Source organism: Sapajus apella, unplaced genomic scaffold (genome assembly GCF_009761245.1).
Source record: "Sapajus apella isolate SASKATOON/1434 unplaced genomic scaffold, GSC_monkey_1.0 scaffold18, whole genome shotgun sequence".
Taxonomy (NCBI): domain Eukaryota; kingdom Metazoa; phylum Chordata; class Mammalia; order Primates; family Cebidae; genus Sapajus; species Sapajus apella.
The window spans coordinates 7,958,887-7,979,758 of record NW_022436958.1 but is presented as its reverse complement, the minus strand read 5'-3'; the positions used below and the strand labels follow the sequence as shown (position 1 = coordinate 7,979,758).

The window sequence follows — 20,872 nt, the reverse complement described above, 5'->3', positions numbered from 1 at the left end:
ATTCATACGATGACTCAAAATGTAACTTGGCCTGCAATTTTCTTTCGGGGAACAGAATACTCTAATTCAAATCCATTATTAAAAAGCAGATAACATGTGCACTCTCTGAAATGCCTATGACTTCACTCTTTTGATTTTATGTAATTATAAGAGAATGTTCATATGTATTTGCTTTTCAATTGGCACAGCATTTAAAAACTGAATGTCTTAAGATAAAGTGCATGCTTTCTTTTGGTCCATAAAGAATATCATTGGTTTATAAACTCAAAACTTTTGTAAATGTTTTATAATACAGTCACAGTGTAGTTTATAGCTGTGCTTATAATAAGAACTTCTATGTGTACCCTATGTGTGTATCAAAAAAATAGATACTAGTTTGCATTCTGAAATTAATAATCAGTAACCAGAACCTGTGCCTTCCCACTGTATTATTTTCTAACGTCTATCAGTTCTCAAGCAAAACTTTGAACTCAATATTTTTCCAAAATTTGCAGCTCAAAGTAAATACTTTTCATTTAAACTAATTTCAGTTAACATAGGAAAACAGGGAAAACATCACCCACTTAAAAACAGCTTAAGTTTCATGTACTTCATCACTGTAAATAAACAAGGTAAACACTGACATGACTTCAGAGTATTCTTGGGTTGAAAAAAATCTGCAGTTCAAAATAAATTTCCCCTTTGGTCAACATTTTGGATGCAATTCAGAGTTTCTCAGAAAATAAACATATTTTAAAGGGTGTTTTGAATTTCATTGCATAATTTCTAGCCAACAGAATGACAGTGGTATCTTTAAAGTTGATTATATGTCAGATCAATAGCTATTATGCAGAGCTAACACAGAAGGAAGACGCAATACTCTGCTTCTGCTTAACCCTTCTACTGTGACGTGAAGAAAAACTTCCCATAGGTGGGTCCACGGGGAAATACTCTCACAAAGTGAAACTTTCATATTTGTTTGTTTAATAATACAAGTATTCTTTGCTGATAAAATGGAAAGTGAGCTGAATTTTTGGTCAAGAAAGCAAAATGTTCACTAAAGTAATCTTCATGAGAGTTTTTCAACAAAAGGGGGAAGAGTTTTACATTCTGCATAATAACAAATTGTTTTGAAGCATGAGCTTAAAATGAAAATGCCCCATTACAACAGATTGTAAAATTTTTTCTGATGCTTTTAAAAGTGCCTCAACCTTTTCTACGGCTACAGTGCTAAAGTTAAGTATTTGCTATTTTATTTAAACATTTTTGAAAAATGAACATTCTGAGGCTCTGCAGCATTATTAAGAAAAGCTGTCCATACTTTACCATGTTGTTACATGTGTTTATCTGCTGATTATAAAATGTGTTAAACAGTATTTTAAAAACAAAAAAAAAAAATGCAGAGCTGTGCTTTGATTAATTCAGTGAACAAAACATATGCTGTTGGTTCTGTTCTATGAAATTCATATATGATCAATAAAATCTTTTAAAAGAGCAACTTTGGCTTTTAGAATTATACTGCCGACCATGTTTTTTGTCCCAGTTAACTCTGGGCTCATTCTGTTAACTTAGGCAAACAAAACCACTTTCTGGCTATGACGGTAATGTCTTTTTAATATATTCTTACACTCTTTCTAAATTTTCTCTAGGTTGGAAGCTGTGTACTGTGGGTGTTACCCACTTTGTCCTAAAGATTTGGTTTATCCCGAAATATTTCCAGGTAGCTGCTTTAATGTGCCTTCATCTTTATTGAGATTTAATATATGATTCATGCTAAATTAGAAAGTTTGAAAATAAACTTAGGCAGGAGCAATTGTTTATTTGGCAAGTCAACATGTTAGTGTTAAGGAAAATTTTATGTGTTTTAATACATTAGAGTAAGCTTATATTTACCATCTGTTCTTTTAAGATAACAAAAAAGCAAGTTTTCAAATAACATTCTTCATTGTTAGCATACACATCCCATAATGATGGATTTTTATAAGCAGATCAATGTTGCTGCAATTGCTTACAGATTTTTTTTAATGATACACACAGAGAAAAATCAGGGATTGAAAGTCACACCAAATTATTTAAACAATTGACTAGTTAATAATATGCAACTGTTCTACAGGGTACATACGGCTATAGTACGAGTTTTTTGAAAAAATTCTCATCACTAAATATATCACATATGCATTGTGTTACATTAGAATAATGTATTTTAATCACCCAAAGGAGATGTCTAAACAGCACAACTACACAGTCTTATTTAGCATTAAACATCCTTGTGAGCTGAGGTAACCTTATAAAATCATGCTTAAATAATGTAAAACACGAGGCGGCACAGAGCAATATGCATTTTTAATTAGTAAAGTGACTAATATTGAGTGTGTGCTTTGAGGTTTTTGTTTCATTAAAAATGTATCTGTTTTTCCTGCAGCTGAATATCTGTATTCAACACCTGAACAGCTTTCAAAAAGGCTCCAGAATTTCTGCAAGAGACCAGCTATTATAAGAAAACATCTCTATAAGGTAGTTATTGAGAAGAGATTTACATGGTATAAACGCCATATTGAAGTACAAAGAAAAATCTTTAAAAAAAAAAAAACATTTAATTAACATACTAATGTTTAAAGGAAACATGCTAGGGAGGGATATTAGTTGTTACACTAACAAGGATTAATTAAACTGGATGCCAGTTGTATTAACCTAGGTCTTATGAAATACGTGCACTTAATGCACGATACATGCTTTTTTTAAAATTTATTGTTTTCTAAGATGACTGTCCTTTACATTTAGCCCCTAGAGGCTTATAAAAATGAACCTGGATTAATGTAACTCATTAGTTTAAAAGGAAGTAAAGGAAAGATTCTACAATTATACTAATGAGGATAAGCCTTTCTTCCCATCATAATGAAATCTTTAGTCCTCAAAAATTCAGGTGAATGACATTAGTGAAGTTTGGTGTTCATTTTTGAACTACTTGAAAGGTGATTTTTAAGAATTGAATATTTCTCTTATCCAATTTAATAAAAATCCCCAGTTTCTTTAGAATGTCAGCCTCATCTCTGAATGGCAAGGGGAAAATAGTGTAAACAGTATCATTATTCACTCCCCTCGTTCATTATCTTCTTTTCCTTATTTGAATCAAGAATTTTACATTGTTGAAATAGTAACACAAAGAAGCCCTACTAAAAGTCTAAGTAATTGAACTAGGATAAATCTGCTTTATGAGTTTTGAAGGTGGCTCTAGGCCATGAGTGATATACCTTTTTATATTCTTCAAATGTAGCATTTTCATTTTACATAAATCCAGTATAGTTTACAATCTTGCAGTTTTATAATCCAGCATATTTTAATTTTCCTACATTAATATATAACCTTCTACATGAAATACAGTTCTCTGCCTTTTTTTTCTCCTTTCCCTATTCATAGCCTAAAATACATATTTACATAGTGATACATCAAAACATGACTTTGTTTCTACAGGAAACAGTTAAACTTCAAGAAAAAGAGAGAGAACCAAAAATGCAATTTAACACCCAATTTCAAGCTCATTATCTTTCATTGTCTATTAACTTGGCAATGGTTCAGAAGGTAGCTCATAATAGTTTAAAATGCTGACTGAACAGTTCCGGCTTCAGTATTACTCCTTGAGTCAATACTATTGTATTGTATACATGGGAAGCTCCACAGAGGAAACAGTCGTCCAAGATTTACCTCAATATTTCCTAATTTTTAAAGTTCAGTAGCAGTTTTGTTTGTATGAAATATCAATCGACTAGTTTCCTATGTGATAGACTGTCAAAATATGCAGATAATGAAAATTGAGGAAATACAAGTATTAGTACAAATTTGAATTTATTTTCTATATATGACACAAAGCTATTTTCAGTGAGTTCTCAGTCAAATTATTGATTTTTCCTCCTTTGGGATGAATTTTTGGTGAAGTATTTATAAATGTATTTCCACCATTAAATGTATCAGTTTGTAACATTGCTTAGCCCTGTTACTCTGCATCTGCAAATTTTTAACTATTTGAAAAGTCACTGCAACAAGTTACCTCTAGTAAGAAAAGAAAGCAGATGTCCAGCTGAAATATTTTCATTCAACTATTGCCATAACATAGCTACAATTATTTATCTTACAAACAACTTCTGAAAAAAGGAATGGCAGCTTAGAGATATGTTGTTAATATACCAAATTGTTCTTCACACAGCTTAAACAAAAACTTGTATCTTAAATGATATTTCATTGAGCTGTTACATGTTAGTACCTAAATATATTTTAGTTTGTACACCCTAAAAACTTGCATCTCAAAGTTTTATAAATTAGTAATTTATGCAAAAGTGTTTATAAGAGCTTATTTATATAATTCATTTTTAAGTATTGTGTACCATGGATTTTTCTCTTATAAATCTATAATACGTTTTCACATATCCCTTCATCCATTGTGCTTAGTGATATTGTCTAAAAGCTTCAAAAATTAATAAATTAGTCTAAAATTTTAAGTAATCAAGAGTTTTATGATACAACTATTAGGAAAAACTGGCATGTTGCAAGTTATAGAGTTAAAAGCACAGGAAGGACAACAGTTTTAGTTTGTGTGTTTTTATAGGATTTAAAGCCAAAAAAAAAAGTGCCTTCTAAGCCTTTATAATAATGATACAACAAGTTATTGTAATTTTTTACTTGGTGTTTTATAAATAGACACATTTTCAGGTAACATTTGCTTTTGCTAAATACTAGAGAATTAGCATTTTAGCTTTTACCTACTTTTCTTATGCAGTCGGAGAAGATCTTTTGTGCGTACTGTGAAAAGAATGTTGGGAGTTATTTTTAGATTTATTTCATTGGACAGTGCTGTTTTGCTTTTATAAAACATATGCTTCTAAGATCTAAAAGGATAGAATGTCACTGAATTCTTTAATTTGTTCCTTTTACATTTTTACACCTTATTCTTTTTTTGTTGTTAAAAGTTTACATTTTAAAATCATTTCAACTTCTTATCATATAGAGTTCACTTTAGGATAGGATTTTTCATATGGATTCACACTTAGAAATTTAATGACTAGAATAAGGCTACTAACACTTGGCTTTCTTCTCACATCAGACATTATACTTTCAATATGAGTGAGAGTTTGGTGTATAACTTGAAGCAGGATTTGAAACAGAATGCTAGTAAGTGAAAAGCAGAAACAGAATTTACTTTTTTTCTTAAAGTGACTCCATCTATCACAGAACACTTGTGTCTCTGACTTCCCACCTGAAATAGTTTCAGACCTGAAATGTGTAAATTCCTCATTTGCATGCAAGTGTGTACTTGCTCACTCTCTTTCACACACACACACACATACGCGTGCACACACACACACATACACTTCCCTTAGGATCATTACAGAAATCTAGTACATGCAAAAATTAAATGTATCTTAATAATTTTTAAAAATCTAAAACCATTTTTCTTAACTCAAGAAATATAAAACCACTTCTTAGAAAGTTTATGTCTACAGTTTAGTCATTGACTGTAAATTCGTACTGTCGACACATGCTTTTTCAGGTCAGGCAGATGCACCAGATACGTACTTCTCACAGAGATAAAATAGGGACCTCTTCAGTGACTCCTAAGCTTAACCTGAACACAGGTTTCTAGAAGTGATCACAAAAGAATCAGCCATGGATTGACTTTGTAAACTAACAATAGTTTTTCCCTTCTAACCCAAGCAAGTCTAATATCATGACGTTGTTGCTATTTTTTTTTTTTGCCTCACTTTTATTACACTATGTGAATTTACTTACTGAAAATTCTCAACAATTATTTGAGATTAGTATTTCATGCTTTTAGAGAATCCTGATCATTATATTTTTAAATGCTGTTGAAAGACATTTTATAGCTATTTCCTCATTACCAGTATTGAAATGAATGAATGTAAGGGTACAAATAGGGCAGTTGTAGAAGGTAGACATCATTCAGACTGACAGAAGAGATTTTCATTCTTGTCTCATTTTTCATTTACTTTTATTTATAAATTGAATGGTATTCTCTGGTTTAAAAAGAGAGATGCCATTCTTTCTTTTGGTTTTTCAAAGTGACTTGTAGTTTCTTAAGATTTTTTCAGGTGATAGCTGCTAATTTTTTTGTTCTCTTCAAGTTCTCCAACATGGCAAAACCTTTATCACCTGCTGTTATTTGGAAGAGAAAAGAATTTTTCGAGTTCTGCCTGAAACTAATTCCAAACAATAATTAAGCTTACAATTCACACTCATTGCCCAGAAAAGCCATTTGTGGTTATCTTGATTATGTCAAGCTATCTATACCTGAACCACAGCCAATCTACTTCGCTTCCTTCAAGAAACTGGTCACTTTACCGTTCCCTTTTAATTTGAGCTTAAACTTTAGATTTGAATAAGGTGCTGCTCACTAGTTTTAATACTGCTATAGAGTCCTTACTTTTTCCTTAAACATGATAACTTAAATGCTTGTGACATTCTAAGAAATTCTAAAATCTCTCAACTGCACCAGCACAATTAAGGCAAATTCTCAGTCTCGGTCTCTCACTCTTTCTCTCTCTCTCTCTCTCCCCTCTGCCTTTCCTTCCCTTCCCTTTCTTTTTCCCTCTCTCCCTTCCTTCCTTCATTCTTCACCTCCTCCCTCAATTTTATTTGGTCTGGCTTTCCTTTGATTTGCCTGAATAAAATAAAAGGAAAAAGCCACTTAGCATCACAGATATGCTTTGGCTGATTAAGATCAGTTAGAGGTTTTGTCCTTCCCTGCTTACTCATTTGCAACCTGACCCTAGGTGCTTTTCTTGGCCTCTTTATGACTCATCTGTAAACCTGGAAGAATATTTTTTTTTTAAATAGCATTTTCACCCTGAGGTACTGCTATAATGAAATAATGAATACAAACCTGTTGTAAATAGGAAGCGCTTTATAAATTTCACATAATAGCAGTAGTGGCATTTATCTTTGTGTCTTAATCATTTAAAAGTAAAATTTACATTAGCAAAAACTTGTATGTATAGTGTTATGCCTTGTGTTTTATAAAAGTTAAACGTTGGATGATGAACTTCCAATGGCTGTCATTCATAACATAAACCAAAAAATATTTGTGCAACAGAATATACCCATTTGCAAAAAGCAGTAGCCTTCTTCTCTGGTTGGAAATACAATGACACTTTAAACCAATCAGAAATTGAGATTTCCTGAGGTGATGAAACTCAAGAACCATTTACTTGGTGGCTTTTTGAAATGTAATTGACGTAAGTGATGCAAGTTTGTGATATAAATTTTCAGCATACTTTCATCTTTCAGTCATTAATGCTCTTCACTTCTTTCTCTTCTCTCCCTCCTCCTCATTGCAGGGTGAAATCACTCCATTTTCTTGGGCAGCCCTACATGGTAAATTCAGGTCTCTGCTTACAACAGAACCTAGGGAAGATTTGTGACAGATGGGGCTAAGTCACAAACTTGCAGCCTAAGGCAGAATCTGAAGAACTTTCCAGAGTGTGCCCATATTTACCTGATCAGAGAGAAAAGAAAATCTGCAGAGGAAGCTGAGCCTGGCTGCTTGTCATAGCTGACACAGAGCCATCTGCCACAAACCTGTGGCGGCTTCAGATCTCCAATCCCTGCCACCACCCCAACTCAAATTAAATACAGATTCCTAGAGACGTTATGATGGTTACACATGTCCTCGGCATCACATGTAGGAGACTGTTCAAAAAAATATGTGGCCTGTTGTATAACCGCACTCATGTATCCCATATGTGGTGCCACATTGAATTTCCGGTTGAATCCGTTTTTATCCTTTGTACTGGATGACATGGTGCCTGAATTCTTTCTTTTCGCCGACACGATGGCAGCCAAACTGCAGCTTCAAACGCTCACACTTGGCTGGGTTTCTACCTAGGTTGCCAGGTTATCGTCGGAGCCTTCTTGTGTCCTCAAAGGGCCACGAGGCCTGTAAGGAGGATCAGAATGCTTCGGAACTAATTGGGCAGCCATCGCAGAATTGTTTGTGGGCAAAGGGCTGCTTTAGCACTTTTCTTTTAGCAAATTAATGACTCTCAGGCATAGGTTTTTAAGTGAAGGTATTAATAAGAGGTCTGGCAGGTATTCCCATGATTCACATAGTTACATTTGCATTTCATTAATCTTAAAGAAAGTTGCAAGATAAACAGCTGTAATTCGGACAAGCATGACAAACACAGTGAGGGCATCTAGCCCATAAAATGAGCACTGACATAGTTGTTTTAATTTTTTTCCCCAGGTAAAAATAGAGAAATCAAAATACTTCTAACAAAACCAGTAATTTTGATAGAAATATTTCTCAAAAATACTTGCATCCACCTACAAATATAACCTTTTCAAGATAAACGCTTGTGATTCCAATAGTCAAACTGCTGTGTTTGTTGATGTAAAGATGTTTTGAATGGCTAGATGGTAAAATAAGTTTTTAATAAAGTACCCACTGCCATTTTTAATTAGCATATTCATTTACGTATAGATGTATACATCTACCTATATGTTTCTCACTGAATGTTTTCCTTGTGACAGAGACAACGAATACAATTGTTTCTTTTCCGGATGAACAAGGATCTGTTTTGCAAATGTTTGTAAGATATTATGACATTTCCAAGATTTTCTTTGCATTCTGGAAAGCAGGAGGTAAACATTTGTAGTCATTAAGGTAAAGTCTGTTGATAAACCATCTTCTGTTTACTGACAGGTAAATTGTAACTTTCCTAGCTTTTGAAATGAATAACTTCTATATACCACAGAGTGAGGCACAGCCAGGGAAAGGTGGCTAGACAAGGGCCAAGCCAGGCTCTCTGGCTTCTGGAAGGATTGAGTGGGCTATCAGTCATCTTGGATAGAGAAGGCAGTGATTCAGAAGTCCAGTAAGGCCCATTTGACAGGTAGCAAAATTGAAAGCAGGAAATAGATAAGGTTAGGGAGTCAGACAAAGGCCTTGGGAGAGAGGCAGTATGGCATACCAAAGAAATCAGGAGTTCAGAGTCCATGAGGCCTGGGAATTTAAAAGCAGGAAGAGTAAGAAGCAGAAACAACAAGCTCCATCTGAATAGACTCCTCCCTCCAACCTTTATGAGACCCACAGTGTGTGATGGGCCATCACAGCACTAGCTTCTAGACTCTTACAGGGAAGCCAGTGAACAAAATTACCTCCTCACCCAGAAAACAAAGAGCTAAGGACTATTTTGGAAGTTCCTTCCCGTCTAAGACTGTGGAACTCAGAATCTAGCAGGCGTGCTCCTTTGGAGAGCAAAGCTAAAGATATAAATATGAATAAGAAATTCTTTGCCACTTCTCCTGGGCAGGGTTATACTTTATGCTATCTACTGGGATAAACCAGATGTGTCAGTTTGCTTCTGTCAGGTGCTATGTCACAGACAACATCTTCTCAAAATAATACTATCTCACAACCAGGAAATAGTGCTTTATTGACTTTGTTTTTCTATTCTGAAAATAATGGGCCTACATTTTATAGTGGCTAGGATATTCTACACACAACTAGTACCCATATATCTTTTCTCACTAATTGATAGGAAAAAAAAAAAAGGCACTAAACATTTATGCATTTTCCTGATTTAGGCAAATATAATTGAAAGTTACCTGTATGTGGGCATTTTTTCTACACTCATAAATGCAAATCAAATTTTGCCTTTAGCTGGGGCCAACATTCCTCCCAGAACAAAAACTTACATTAAAGGTGTCACTTATTTGCATGATGCTGAGATTTGCAGTTTATAAAATTTAAAAAAAATATGAAGACTGTAATGTCAGAGTTGCTGTTCGTTCACATGAGCAATAAAAAGTTTTATAAATGTGTAATTCTTAACATTTAAAAATATGTAGGAGTGTATGTGCATGTGCACACATGCTTCTCAACACCCATGACCTAGTGGAATGGAGTGTTATTAAATAAGTTTATCAGCATTTTGTTGGTCTCAGCAGATAATTGGGACTACAATTTGACTCATTAATTGTTTCCCTTTTCGGAGGAAGGCAGCCAATCACACTGCCGTGTATGTACCTATGCAACAATCTTGCATGTTCTTCACATGTACCCCAAAACCTAAAATGCAATTAAGAAAAGAAAAGCCATTAAAAAAATTGTTTCCCTTTTCAACCACCCCCATCATTTATTGGTTTGAGTATGTTTGATGGAAAATTTAGTCTTTTTTTTAACTTTCGATTGTTAATTTTTTCTTTTCCAATTTTAATTGTAAGTATCTTTAAAAGTCCATCCATTATCAAGACTTTGATGCAGTGTCTTGAAACGCAGTTTGCCCTAAACTTAATCTGTGTTTCTGGCTAGTGTTTCTGTAACAACTATCAGGGCACCTGTTCTTAACCTACTCATTTATACTGTGTTGATCAGAAATAGATGCAAATACCTTTTTTAAAATGCTCCTGGTTTAATAAGCATCCTTCAAATCCAGTTAAGCTTAAATGCCCTGCTCCTTTTCTCAATCCTTCAGACATCAATATGGCAGCAGAATCCATAAGTCCAATGAAATTCAGCCATAGAGGGCTGCATAGATTAATTTCAACACCTTAAAATGCATCTGGAAGCAAAGATTTCATTTTATATTGAAGGTGTTAATTATATTTGATATTTTTAAAAGTAAAATCTGTTTTTGAGAAAGCATCTGCTACCCAGAAATATTATGAGCCACAAAATAAATTTCACTTAGGTCTCAAAAGATACTTTCTGTGAATGATAGAATCAGTTTTCAAATGATAGTCCATGTTTTCTTTTAATGCTGACATGCACCATGAGCCTTATTCTTCTATTGACGATTGACCCAACTTCCTATCTTTTTCAGTGGAAAATTTGGGACTGTTTAACATTAGATCTTATGTTTAACAAAGAAGAGAGTATATTATAAACCACTAACTTGAACATGTTTCATTTTAAAATTTGAATTGTGGTACAGACAACTAATGCTCCCATCCTATGCCCTCTCTTCAAAGCTATTCATTAAGATATAACTGGGGAAGTTTTAAAAACATGCAAGCAATTCTACATGCTGCTCAAAGATATATACCTGTGTGATTAAAGTACAGTATTACAGAAAACCTGGGAATTAACCAAACTTCCAATAATGGTTACATCAGAGGAGCAATGGCAGAGAAGAACAGAACATAGAAGTGGGGAGAGGTGCATTCATTGCATGATGAGCGGTCTGTTTGTTAAGCTGGGTCATGCTACACAAAGGCTTCCTGCTATTCTTTATGACCTTTCATCATGTCTTCAGTGTATTTATTGGATATACCTTTTGATAGGAGATATAATACTTTGGGAAGCATGTTACTAGTTTTGCTATCAGTCTGTCCATAACATTTCTTGGCTTCCTCAACTATTGATTGTGTCAGAAAACCGCTTCCCTCAGACAGTGACAGAAACGACTCTACTGCCAACTTTGCATGAGAAGACTTTTCTCTAGTTAACAGGAGCCAGGGACTTCACCCCAACCCTCATGCTGTGGAGAAAGTCAGACTTAACTATCCCTGAGTTCGTTTCTTGTGGCTGCTGATCACCATTTCTAACTGATGCCTCTGGCATTGCAAACACAAGATGGAAAACTATAGCTCTAAACTCCCTTTTAAAGGGTAAGGAAAGGAAGAAGAATGCAGATGTTAAATGAGCCCAGGCTTTTGGATCTCAAAAACTTCAGAGCTGCCTGTTAGAGCACAAGAGCTCTCTGAGCTCCCATCCACACTGCCCAGTCCCCGTAGTGTTGCCTGTCCCCTTTCCTCTTCAAGACACAGGAGCGAATCATGGTCTCTGTCCTTTCCTTGCAATCTATCCCAGGGGAAGAGTTCTCCCTGGTATCTGTGGGATGCCCTCGTTGCATATGAGGCACAGATGGCTTCAGGGACCAGGCTCCCCGCTCAATCTGCAGCCCATTTCTCTATATTGGAATTTGGGATCAGTTTTTTCAGGTGTCCTGCCATCATCTTTCATTATCTGACTGATTTCTTATCCTCTCCCAACCCCAAGGAGAGGATACTAATTGTTTTTATAAACTGTTTTAAGGAATTGATGATTCTTAGAAGATCATTTTAAATGGTTATATTACTTTCCTATCAATTACTGCATTTAAATAGCAGGCCTGAGGTGTGGTGCCAGAAGATGTGACTCCTAGGAATACTAGTATGACCTTTCTCAAGCAATTTGAAATCCTTTAGATCTGCAAATTTAACGTTTCCAATATCATTTCACAAACGAGAAAATTAAGGCACATATAGTGACATATTTAGGAGCTGAAGTGTGTTACAGAAACAGAAGATTTTTTGTATAAGCCTTTCGCTATGTGGTATGCTGTCATTGTCAGCCATGTGCCGTTCCGGAAGCACCAAGTGCAGTGTGCATGACTCAGTTGGACCCCTAGTTCCCTTCTATTTCTCTCTCCAGCTGGCAGGAGGCAGCAAAGGGCAGTGGGGGTGTTTATTTTTTGTGGCCCACATTTCTGACGTTAAAAGGGATATTAAGAGACCGTGTAGTATGGCCAATATTTTAATTGTTTTTATTATTACTCTGAGTCTCCCTTTAGGGAGGCATTCAGTGAGTATACCCTGTCTGTCACAGGCCCCAACCACTCCCTATGGTCTTACTCTCTGCTGAATTCATACATTTAGGTAACTTCCCTGGGCCTCCTGAGAAGCACTTATTTTTGTAACCTCCTGTATTTGAGATGTAGGAAACGGGGGCCTGAGGAGCAGTTGACTTGCCTTGGGTCCCACAGTGGTACATGCAGATCTAGAACTCAGATTTTCCAGGGCTCTTTCACTAGGCTGTGTTTGGGCAGTAGTCAAGACCAACTCTTCAAGAAGGGAAAAACATCTGTGTTCTCATCTCTTTCTCATCTTTCTTCCTTCTGCCTTTCACTGTCAGAAGAAATGTGTTAATAAGTCGCTAATACCTTACTCTAGATGTATTTCATGTTACACCTGCCAGTATTTGTATTCTTAATGACCAAAAGGAGAGGAATGCAGAAGAATTGATTTCTGTACTAAAAGTTCAGACTCTGTGGTGTTTGTGATATTTCTGAACAACTGATCCTTCTCTATTGCCTTTCGAATCATACAACGACAGAGTTACTCACCCAGGTATGTATAAGGCTGACCTTCATCGGAAAGGCAGCCCCCCTCATCTTCCCACACAGGGCGGAAGAGCAGAGGGAGCAGGTGGCAGCCTGGTAGCACTTTTAACTGTGCAGCACTGGGCCTGCTTCCTCTCATCCAAAAGCGATAACACAGAAATTACATCCCGAGACTTACTTCCCCAGAAAGAAAAGGAAGGGGAAAGATAACTTAAAAAGGAGAAACTTCTAATATGGTATTAGACTGTAATTCATAGGGAAATTTGTGCCTGAGATATGAATTTCTGAAAATAGGGGGCTTTTTGGAAGGGAAACACTGACACGTCCTTAATTATAGAGTAATAAATACCAATGGTATATTATCTTTCGATATTTCCTTACACAGATATCAAAGCATGCAGCTGGTTTTGAAAACTGATAATCAAGTACAATATAAGCATATTACATCTTACACTTACAGTACACCCTTCAACTAAGAGCATCATGGAGCACTTAACGGTGAGAAACAGAGCTGCTCATAGTAGAAACCTAACTGAACAAATTAGGTTTGAATTGTAACTTAAGAATCATAGTCAAACCAAAGCGCCTGTCCTTGCCAGGAAAGGCATTCCAAAGGCAGAGAGCATGCCAAGTAAAAAGCCTTTGCTTCAGGATTATGGAGGCAGTTCTGAAAAGCCAGCATAACTTAATGATCAATCAGAAAAATATAGAGCAGTAACTACACAACTGAAGGATGCATAAAAATTGTACAAAGCGTTAATAGTGGAATGGGGAGGTAGGATGGGATTTTACCAGCAAGTATTAAGCTCTTGGAAAGCTTCATTTATTGCCTTCAATCCACGCAGTAGAAAGAGAAAGGGAAAGACAAACATGGTCAAAGAAAAGTATTTGGACAAATGTAGGGGGTAGAAAAGGAAATGAAGGTTAAGCAAGGCCAATATGATTCAGAATAAAAGGGAGGGAGGGAAGTATAAGGAGCCAGCTGCAATTACTGAATGTTACATTAAGAAGAGCTGAAATTGAGAGGGGGAGGTCTTGAGTATTTTACTAAGTGGATTAATGTCCTCTTCCTTGGGTGTCTGAAGTTGCAGATTTTAATTTATTTAGTGCAGGGATTTATTACGGAATTTTTAATGGGTGGGGGAGATAAACAGGGACAATTATAAACTCTTAGGAAGTAGAAAAGAGGACCATATAATACTTTCTGTAAATTTAACTGTAATAAACAGGGTTTCAAGCTATGGACAAAGATAGTCAAAAAAGTGTTTAGTCCGTGATAATAGGATTTAAAGGGAAATAAGAGGTATGTCCAAAAAAACTTAATAAAGACCAAAACAAAGAAAGAAAACCCCACATAGACGTGTGAAGCCAAGGATTTTGAATGGAGCTAGTTTTATTGCTGTTCTCCTTTCTCCACCCATTTAAAAAATAAATCATAACTCTGGCATTTAAAAACCTACTCATGAACATCATTTATTAATATAAACTTAATCCTGTGCTATTCTTTGGTGGGTGGTAAGAACATGAACTAACAACAACTGGACTAAAATGATGGCAACAGGACGATCCACTCAAACACAGGAAAGCCAAAAGAAAAAAACTAATCTGTTCCTTCACCTTACTTATTTTGCAGAAGGATAAAGCCAAAAATGGGAGAGGGTGTGGCTAAACCACAGAAAGACTGGTTGCCTAAAGGAAAAATCTTAAAAGTTTTCCTAAATATGTATTAGAAGTGGAAGGGGGATTTAAACCTTGTATGATTTCTATCATTTAGTTAATCTGCTAATCTACTTACCTGGAAGGTGAGAAAGAGTGCTGTCTGTCTTCTGCAATTGAAGAGACTAGGGCAGAAACTTAATCATGTTCTTATCTGTGAGTTCTTATACCTGGCTGTCGCCTGGCTGGCAACCAGCCCACAGACTACTGGTTCAGGCATTTGCCTGGCAAACATGTTAGCCATCATTTAAATTGTTAAATATGAATCAGAAAATCTTTAAGAATTACTGATAAGCAGCTGTTAATATTGAATGTAATAGTATTTGGGATGTGGGTAAATCATTTGACTAGAACCACGTGGGGAAAAAAAGGATTTGGAAATCTTATTTTTTTAAATGCTGTTGGGGAGATGGCATTAATGAAAAATATATAATTGAAAGTGGAAAAAAAACATCATCTACAAAGAGGAAGATAGGTAAAAATGACTAAGTAAAGCAGCCTTGTCACCTTCGACCTGATGCTTCATTGTATCAGAAGAAAGTAAACAGATTGCTAACAAAGAGACAACCCCCTTCTAATTTCCAAAACTGGCCCAGCAACAGGAGGAGGAAAATAGAGAAGAATGCACTGTGTGGTGGCTCAGGGTGATCCTTTGAGTATTAAAAATGAGGGCACAGACCTAGAGGTTTTTAATGGTCAGTGGGTGGACTTTAGATTCTGAACACTCTTCCACCTTCTGTGGAGAATTCGGGACACGGTGGAGTTAAACCAGTATCTTAAATCCCAGGGACAGGGTGGAGATTGCTTTGTGATCATGATTAATTAAAAGGAAAGAAATCAAAGCAGACATCTCTCCTTTTTCTATTTGAGCCGCAGAGCCATGGAGGGGAACTTGTGCTCTCTGGTGCTTGCAGCTATGTTCCCTGGCTTTCAATCGGCTTGGCTTCTCCCCTTGTATTTCTAATGCTGTGATAACAGGCCAATAAAATAGAATCTACAAAATTGCAAAACAAAATTGCATGTATGTGTGTGTGTATTAGAATTTTACTGAAGATAATGAATTGCAACACTCCACAAAAAATTTTAACTTAAAATATATGAGTAATGAAGTTTTAAAGCAGCAAAATGTGCTCAAGCGGAGCATTTGTAGTCCCTTTTTGGTAAGAGGTTCCCCAGACCTCTGGGTGCATCAGCAAACTGTCTTCCTACAGGAAGGAGCGTGCAGCTGCGATTTGGCCCAGGGCACCACCTATCCAGAGTAACTACCTAATGCATTTTACATTTGCACACTTCGTCAAGGGGTGGGGGGCAGATAAGAAGGGGCCTCCCCCCACCCCGCAGCGTTCTGTTTCGTTTTGTCGCGGCCGTCAGCTGACACATGGAAAATGTGGTGTACGGTTTTGTTTGCCTTTAATCGGTAATTAAGGATCCCTTGTCTGGGGCTTGCTACCTCTTTCTGCCTCCCTGCGGCTCGGGTCTTCCGCCCTCACTCGGGTCTGGCCTGGCGCACCGCAGCATGGGAGCTCGGGGTCGCCGGGCGGAGAAGCTGACAGTGGGGAGGCAGGGGCCTCCGCGGGGCTCGGCACTCGCCTGCCTGAGAGAGCGCGCGCCCCGACACGCCGGCCCTGGCTCGCCGGAGCCCCGGAACACCTAGTGCCTTGTGTCGGTGCAGCTGCGCCCGCGTTGCCCAGAGCGGGTCACCTCGTCGCGCATCCCTTCCCTCCACACCGCGGGGTCTCAGCGGCCAGCGAGCCCGAGCTCCGGTCGGCGGCGGCGCCCGCCCTCGACGCCTAGCTCGGTCTAGTCCAGAGCGAGTGGGGGGAGTTCTGCACCTTTCGGGCGCGGGAACATGAGGGGCCGGGTGGGCGGGGGGGAACGTTAAGGTCACGAAGTCATCACCCGCTCCTCTCGCCCGCGTGGGCGCTGCGGGAGCGCAGAGCCGGAGCACGAGGGTCTGGTCCCCGGGCGCGGGCCCCGCCAGCCCCCGGCGCTCCCACCCGCGCGCACTCCCTCGCACCCCCGCCCTGGCACGCGCGCCTTGGCGCTTGCACACCCCGCCACGCGCGCGCTGTCACGCACACACACCGGCACGCACCCGCCACGCGCGCCCCGACACTCCCAGGCTGGCACACGCGCACGCGGCGGGGGCCCACTACTGCCCGGGTTTGGCTGCGCGGGGCTCGCGTGCTCCCTCTCGGGCACCCCTGGGATGGGAGCGCAACCCGGTGGGCCGGCACCCTGTGCTCTACGCGTTTGACGATTTCACTGAACTCGGGTCCCTCAGTGCGTCCTCTTCGTATTCAGCGAGTGAATACGCTGAGGACGCACTAAGCAAAACCAGAAACACCGATGCCTACTACTTTTTTTAAAAATGTAACTTGCTCTCAGCAGTCTCGGGAGGGAAGTGGGGATGGGCATGGAGACCTTCCGGAAAGGATTTTTATCTACACACTTTAGAATACTCCTCCCTGACTCTGGGTATGTTCAGATACGTGATTTAAATCTCACCCCTGGACGCTTTTTCACTTCACACCTGTGTATTGAAATACAAACCTTGTTTCTCCTCCTCACCACTAACTGGTTATTTAGGAGGAGTTGAGAAGAGGAGTTAAGCTATATTAGGGCAGGAGAGTATTTAGAAGCATCACATTGATTTGTCACTCATTTGCTCTGATTAAGTTTTTGAAAATTTGGGAAAATGTTCCTATTTTGAAGCTTGTATTTTGTTAAAAGCCTCCCTCACACTGCCATGGTGTATTTATCTGAGTATACACATGTATGTAAAGGAGAACAGGAATGCTGCTCTTTCCTGATTCCAGCAGTGCCGTTTTCCTTTCTATTCACGTGGTTTTCGCATAATTTTCTCCCTCTTTCTCACCAACAGAGATATTGTAGTATACAAAAGCAGGGCACACCTGTGACCAAATACAAGAAACATTAGCCTGGAGTGTTTGCGAACTCCCTGTGATCCATCGCTCAAGATTTCCCCCTTCAGATTTGAAATATTCCCCAAACGGGGTTAAAGGTGTGGGCGGTGGGTTAACACATGAAAGCAGTCGAAAAGTAAAGGGAGGTTGGGAGGGGGTGGCCTACGTAAACCTACCCGTGGAAGGCTGAACAGGAACACATGGAAAGTGCATGAAGAAGAGACTGTAAACAATGATATTCAGGGCTTTCAAAAATCATAAAACGGATTGAAATATCTGATTCATTATTTATTCATCACAGCGCAACTTTGCAAATGTGAGAATAGTGTTTGGAAACCAAGTGCCTTCTATTTAGTACATCAAATCAGCAGATGGGTCTCCCTTCCAAACTGCGGCGAAAGGGTTAAAGCTATAATTTTAGAAAAGAATCTCAGGAAATGACACTCAGATCTAATATATTTCCTTTTCTTTCTGGCAATAATATCCCCCAAAGAATAAATATATACTTATTGATATCATGATAATGTTTCTCATTCTGAGTACAAGTGTCAGACTGATTCCCGTTTGTGTAAGTGTTTTTAAAACTGCGAGGACACTTTCACTACTCTGAAAGCTGACGAGCCAATGAAGGGGAACTTCTTTTAACTCCATAATAGCAGGTTACATAGTAAATGAACACTGATGGTCAAATAGCCAGTTATGGTATAAATATCCGTTGTTTACAGAGAGGTGTTAAATGAGCTCTTGGAGTACAAGGGATTAGGCCGATCTACGCTACAATTTGTTCTTCAACCCATTATGTCTTCCCTTTAAAAGGCCAGTGCCATTGTAGGTAGTATGCACACAGAACATACTTCTCTATGTTGATTTTAGTTTGCTTTATTTCGATGCACACTGTTGTTTACTTTTTAAAATTTAAATAAATGTCAGCATTGTATAATTTCTATGTTAACAAAGCAGTGAGCAAAATCCCTTGTATGTTTATAAAATATTATTGTTTAATTCACATAGTTTAGAAATTCCAAATGTTGAGAATAGGAAGGAGGCCAAATACCATCTGTTTATAACTATGATGCATCGTAATATGTGTACTTTTAAAAGGAGTTTGGTCAATCATGCCACTATTTTATCTGCTTGGAATATGTTGGAGATTTAAAATGTAATTTACAGGATTACTTTTAGTGCGTTGCATCCAACTGTGAGTTGTAAAGAAATCGGTCTCTTCTGTTTTTCTCAAATTAATCATGTAACAGCCCCAATTAATGGGGGCTGTTAAACGTGTCGCTTTTTGCTTAGCTCCAGAATTCCTCTAACTTTGGCTCAGTCCACCTTCTTGATGCTGATAAAAACTCCAAGGACAAATGAAACAAAACACTCCTAGCTGTGTCTTTCTGCCAGGAGATAGTCACTAAGAATGGGAGGCAGGGTATGGTAGCTAATAATTAGCTAACATCAGCCTGAGAAATTACCTGTGAAATACCCTTGGGTACTGAATTGAAAATCATTTGACACTCCCTGATTTAAAATAGTATTTTCTTGTCCCTGAGACTTCTGATTTAACTTACCTTTTATTTCAAATGCCTCTAATTGCATACCATGTAACAAAGGGAGTATACTGACTTGCAATAGATGAACAGGTTTTTGTTTTTGTTTTTAGTTACAAACTCAAGTTACTCAGTTAGGAACTCTCCCTTGCTTTGCAAATTAGGGATTCTCGGCAACTGGGCCTTCAATTCCAGGCAGCCATAATTTTGAATCCAGAGGTGGTTTTAGGGTGTCACAGCATGGGGTCTCTATTTCAAGATGGTGGAAGTGAAGATGAACTCAGATGCCTTGAAAAAGGTTTGAAAGCGGTGATAAAAAAACATTTATTAGCAAATGATGGTTGCTTGATTGATTTTTTAGCAAGGTAGAATCAGTAAAAAACTACATCTTGAAATGCTTTTATAAACACATGCAGAAATATGAAAACAAACTCCCATTAAACTGGGCATGTTCTGGATGTTTTACTTCTCAGTTGAGTGTTCAATGAAAAAATGGTGCTGTATAAAGTGGTTTCTCTGTACTATTTAGCAATATCTGTTTTCTCAAACATTTCAGATTTAGCAGCTTCATCTAAAATTGTACCAACCTAGATTATGTACTCATACATAATTAAGAACATTCACAGTACCTTCTCTAAGTAAACAAACTGACCCAGACCCATGTATACTTTTTTTTTCAATCTAAATATTGTATTTTGAAAGCAATTTGAAACAAATATATTTTCTTTCTGGTCAGATTTTTTCTCCAAAAGATTAATCTATTGGCTTTTTATGTTATCAAAATATGCTTAGGCTGGGTTTTCTTTGGGTTACAGTGAGAAAATGCCAGACTCCTTTTTCCTACATCATTGCTCAAGTGTGTACAGAGTAGAAGAGTGAATCCCAAAAATAATAATAATGTTAGGATAAAGAGGAAAGCAATTGGAGAAAGTGGAGGGGAGGGAGGTGAGAACAGCAAAAGATAGAACTGGGATAAAAAAGGTTTATCAGACAAAGCTTTCCAAATTGCTTTGAGGGGATAAGACATAATCATTACAAGCCTCATCATTTCCAAGTGAAACCTAGATTGTAAGGGAAACTTTTAAGTGAACCTTTTTGATACATATGAACTAGTTTTTCCATTTAAGCCCAGTATTCTTAAGTGAAGCAAGTGCTAGAAGATATCCATATTCCCATCATGGGAGACAGAGAAGGAGTAGAGGTATTCTCTGTATTTAAGGCATTTACAATTTAGAAATAAGCCATAGACACATAAAATGAACAAGACTATGTATAATGCACTGTTATATGTTGCCTATTGTAAGTGCAAAAATAATGATGATTTTAAGTGGAGGAATTATTCAGATATGCTTTCCTTCTGAGTACTTTAGCAGTTCATTTCTGGGCAAGTGAAATAAGGCTTAAAATGAATAAACTCTTCGGAACTCCTCTACTCTAATGAATTGCAGTAGATAATCAAGATTGAAATTGGCACGTAGGTGTGCATATCGTGTTCCCTTTAGAACTGACTTAGAGCCATAGCAATGACCCACAGTGTGCACATAAGTCATTGCTATAGTCATGTTATCTTGACAGCCAAATTATTTTATAA

The 20,872-nt window shown here is 37.7% G+C and overlaps 1 protein-coding gene across 16 annotated transcripts in view; it reads left to right on the top strand.

Moving 5' to 3' along the window:
- The window catches only part of GTDC1 (glycosyltransferase like domain containing 1), a 419,157-nt gene that overhangs the window by 383,890 nt on the left and 14,395 nt on the right, over window positions 1-20,872 (top strand). For 7 of the 16 annotated variants that reach the window (XR_004271224.1, XR_004271219.1, XR_004271222.1 and 4 more), the window contains 4 exons: window positions 1,629-1,699; window positions 2,402-2,493; window positions 7,326-8,653; window positions 12,925-15,825. Coding sequence is in view for 7 of the 16 variants with exons in the window: in XM_032286218.1 (XP_032142109.1) it covers window positions 1,629-1,699; window positions 2,402-2,493; window positions 7,326-7,409 (247 nt within the window). In the remaining 9 variants the exon portion in view is untranslated. The other 9 variants (XM_032286225.1, XM_032286220.1, XM_032286219.1 and 6 more) reach the window with 7 other exon arrangements.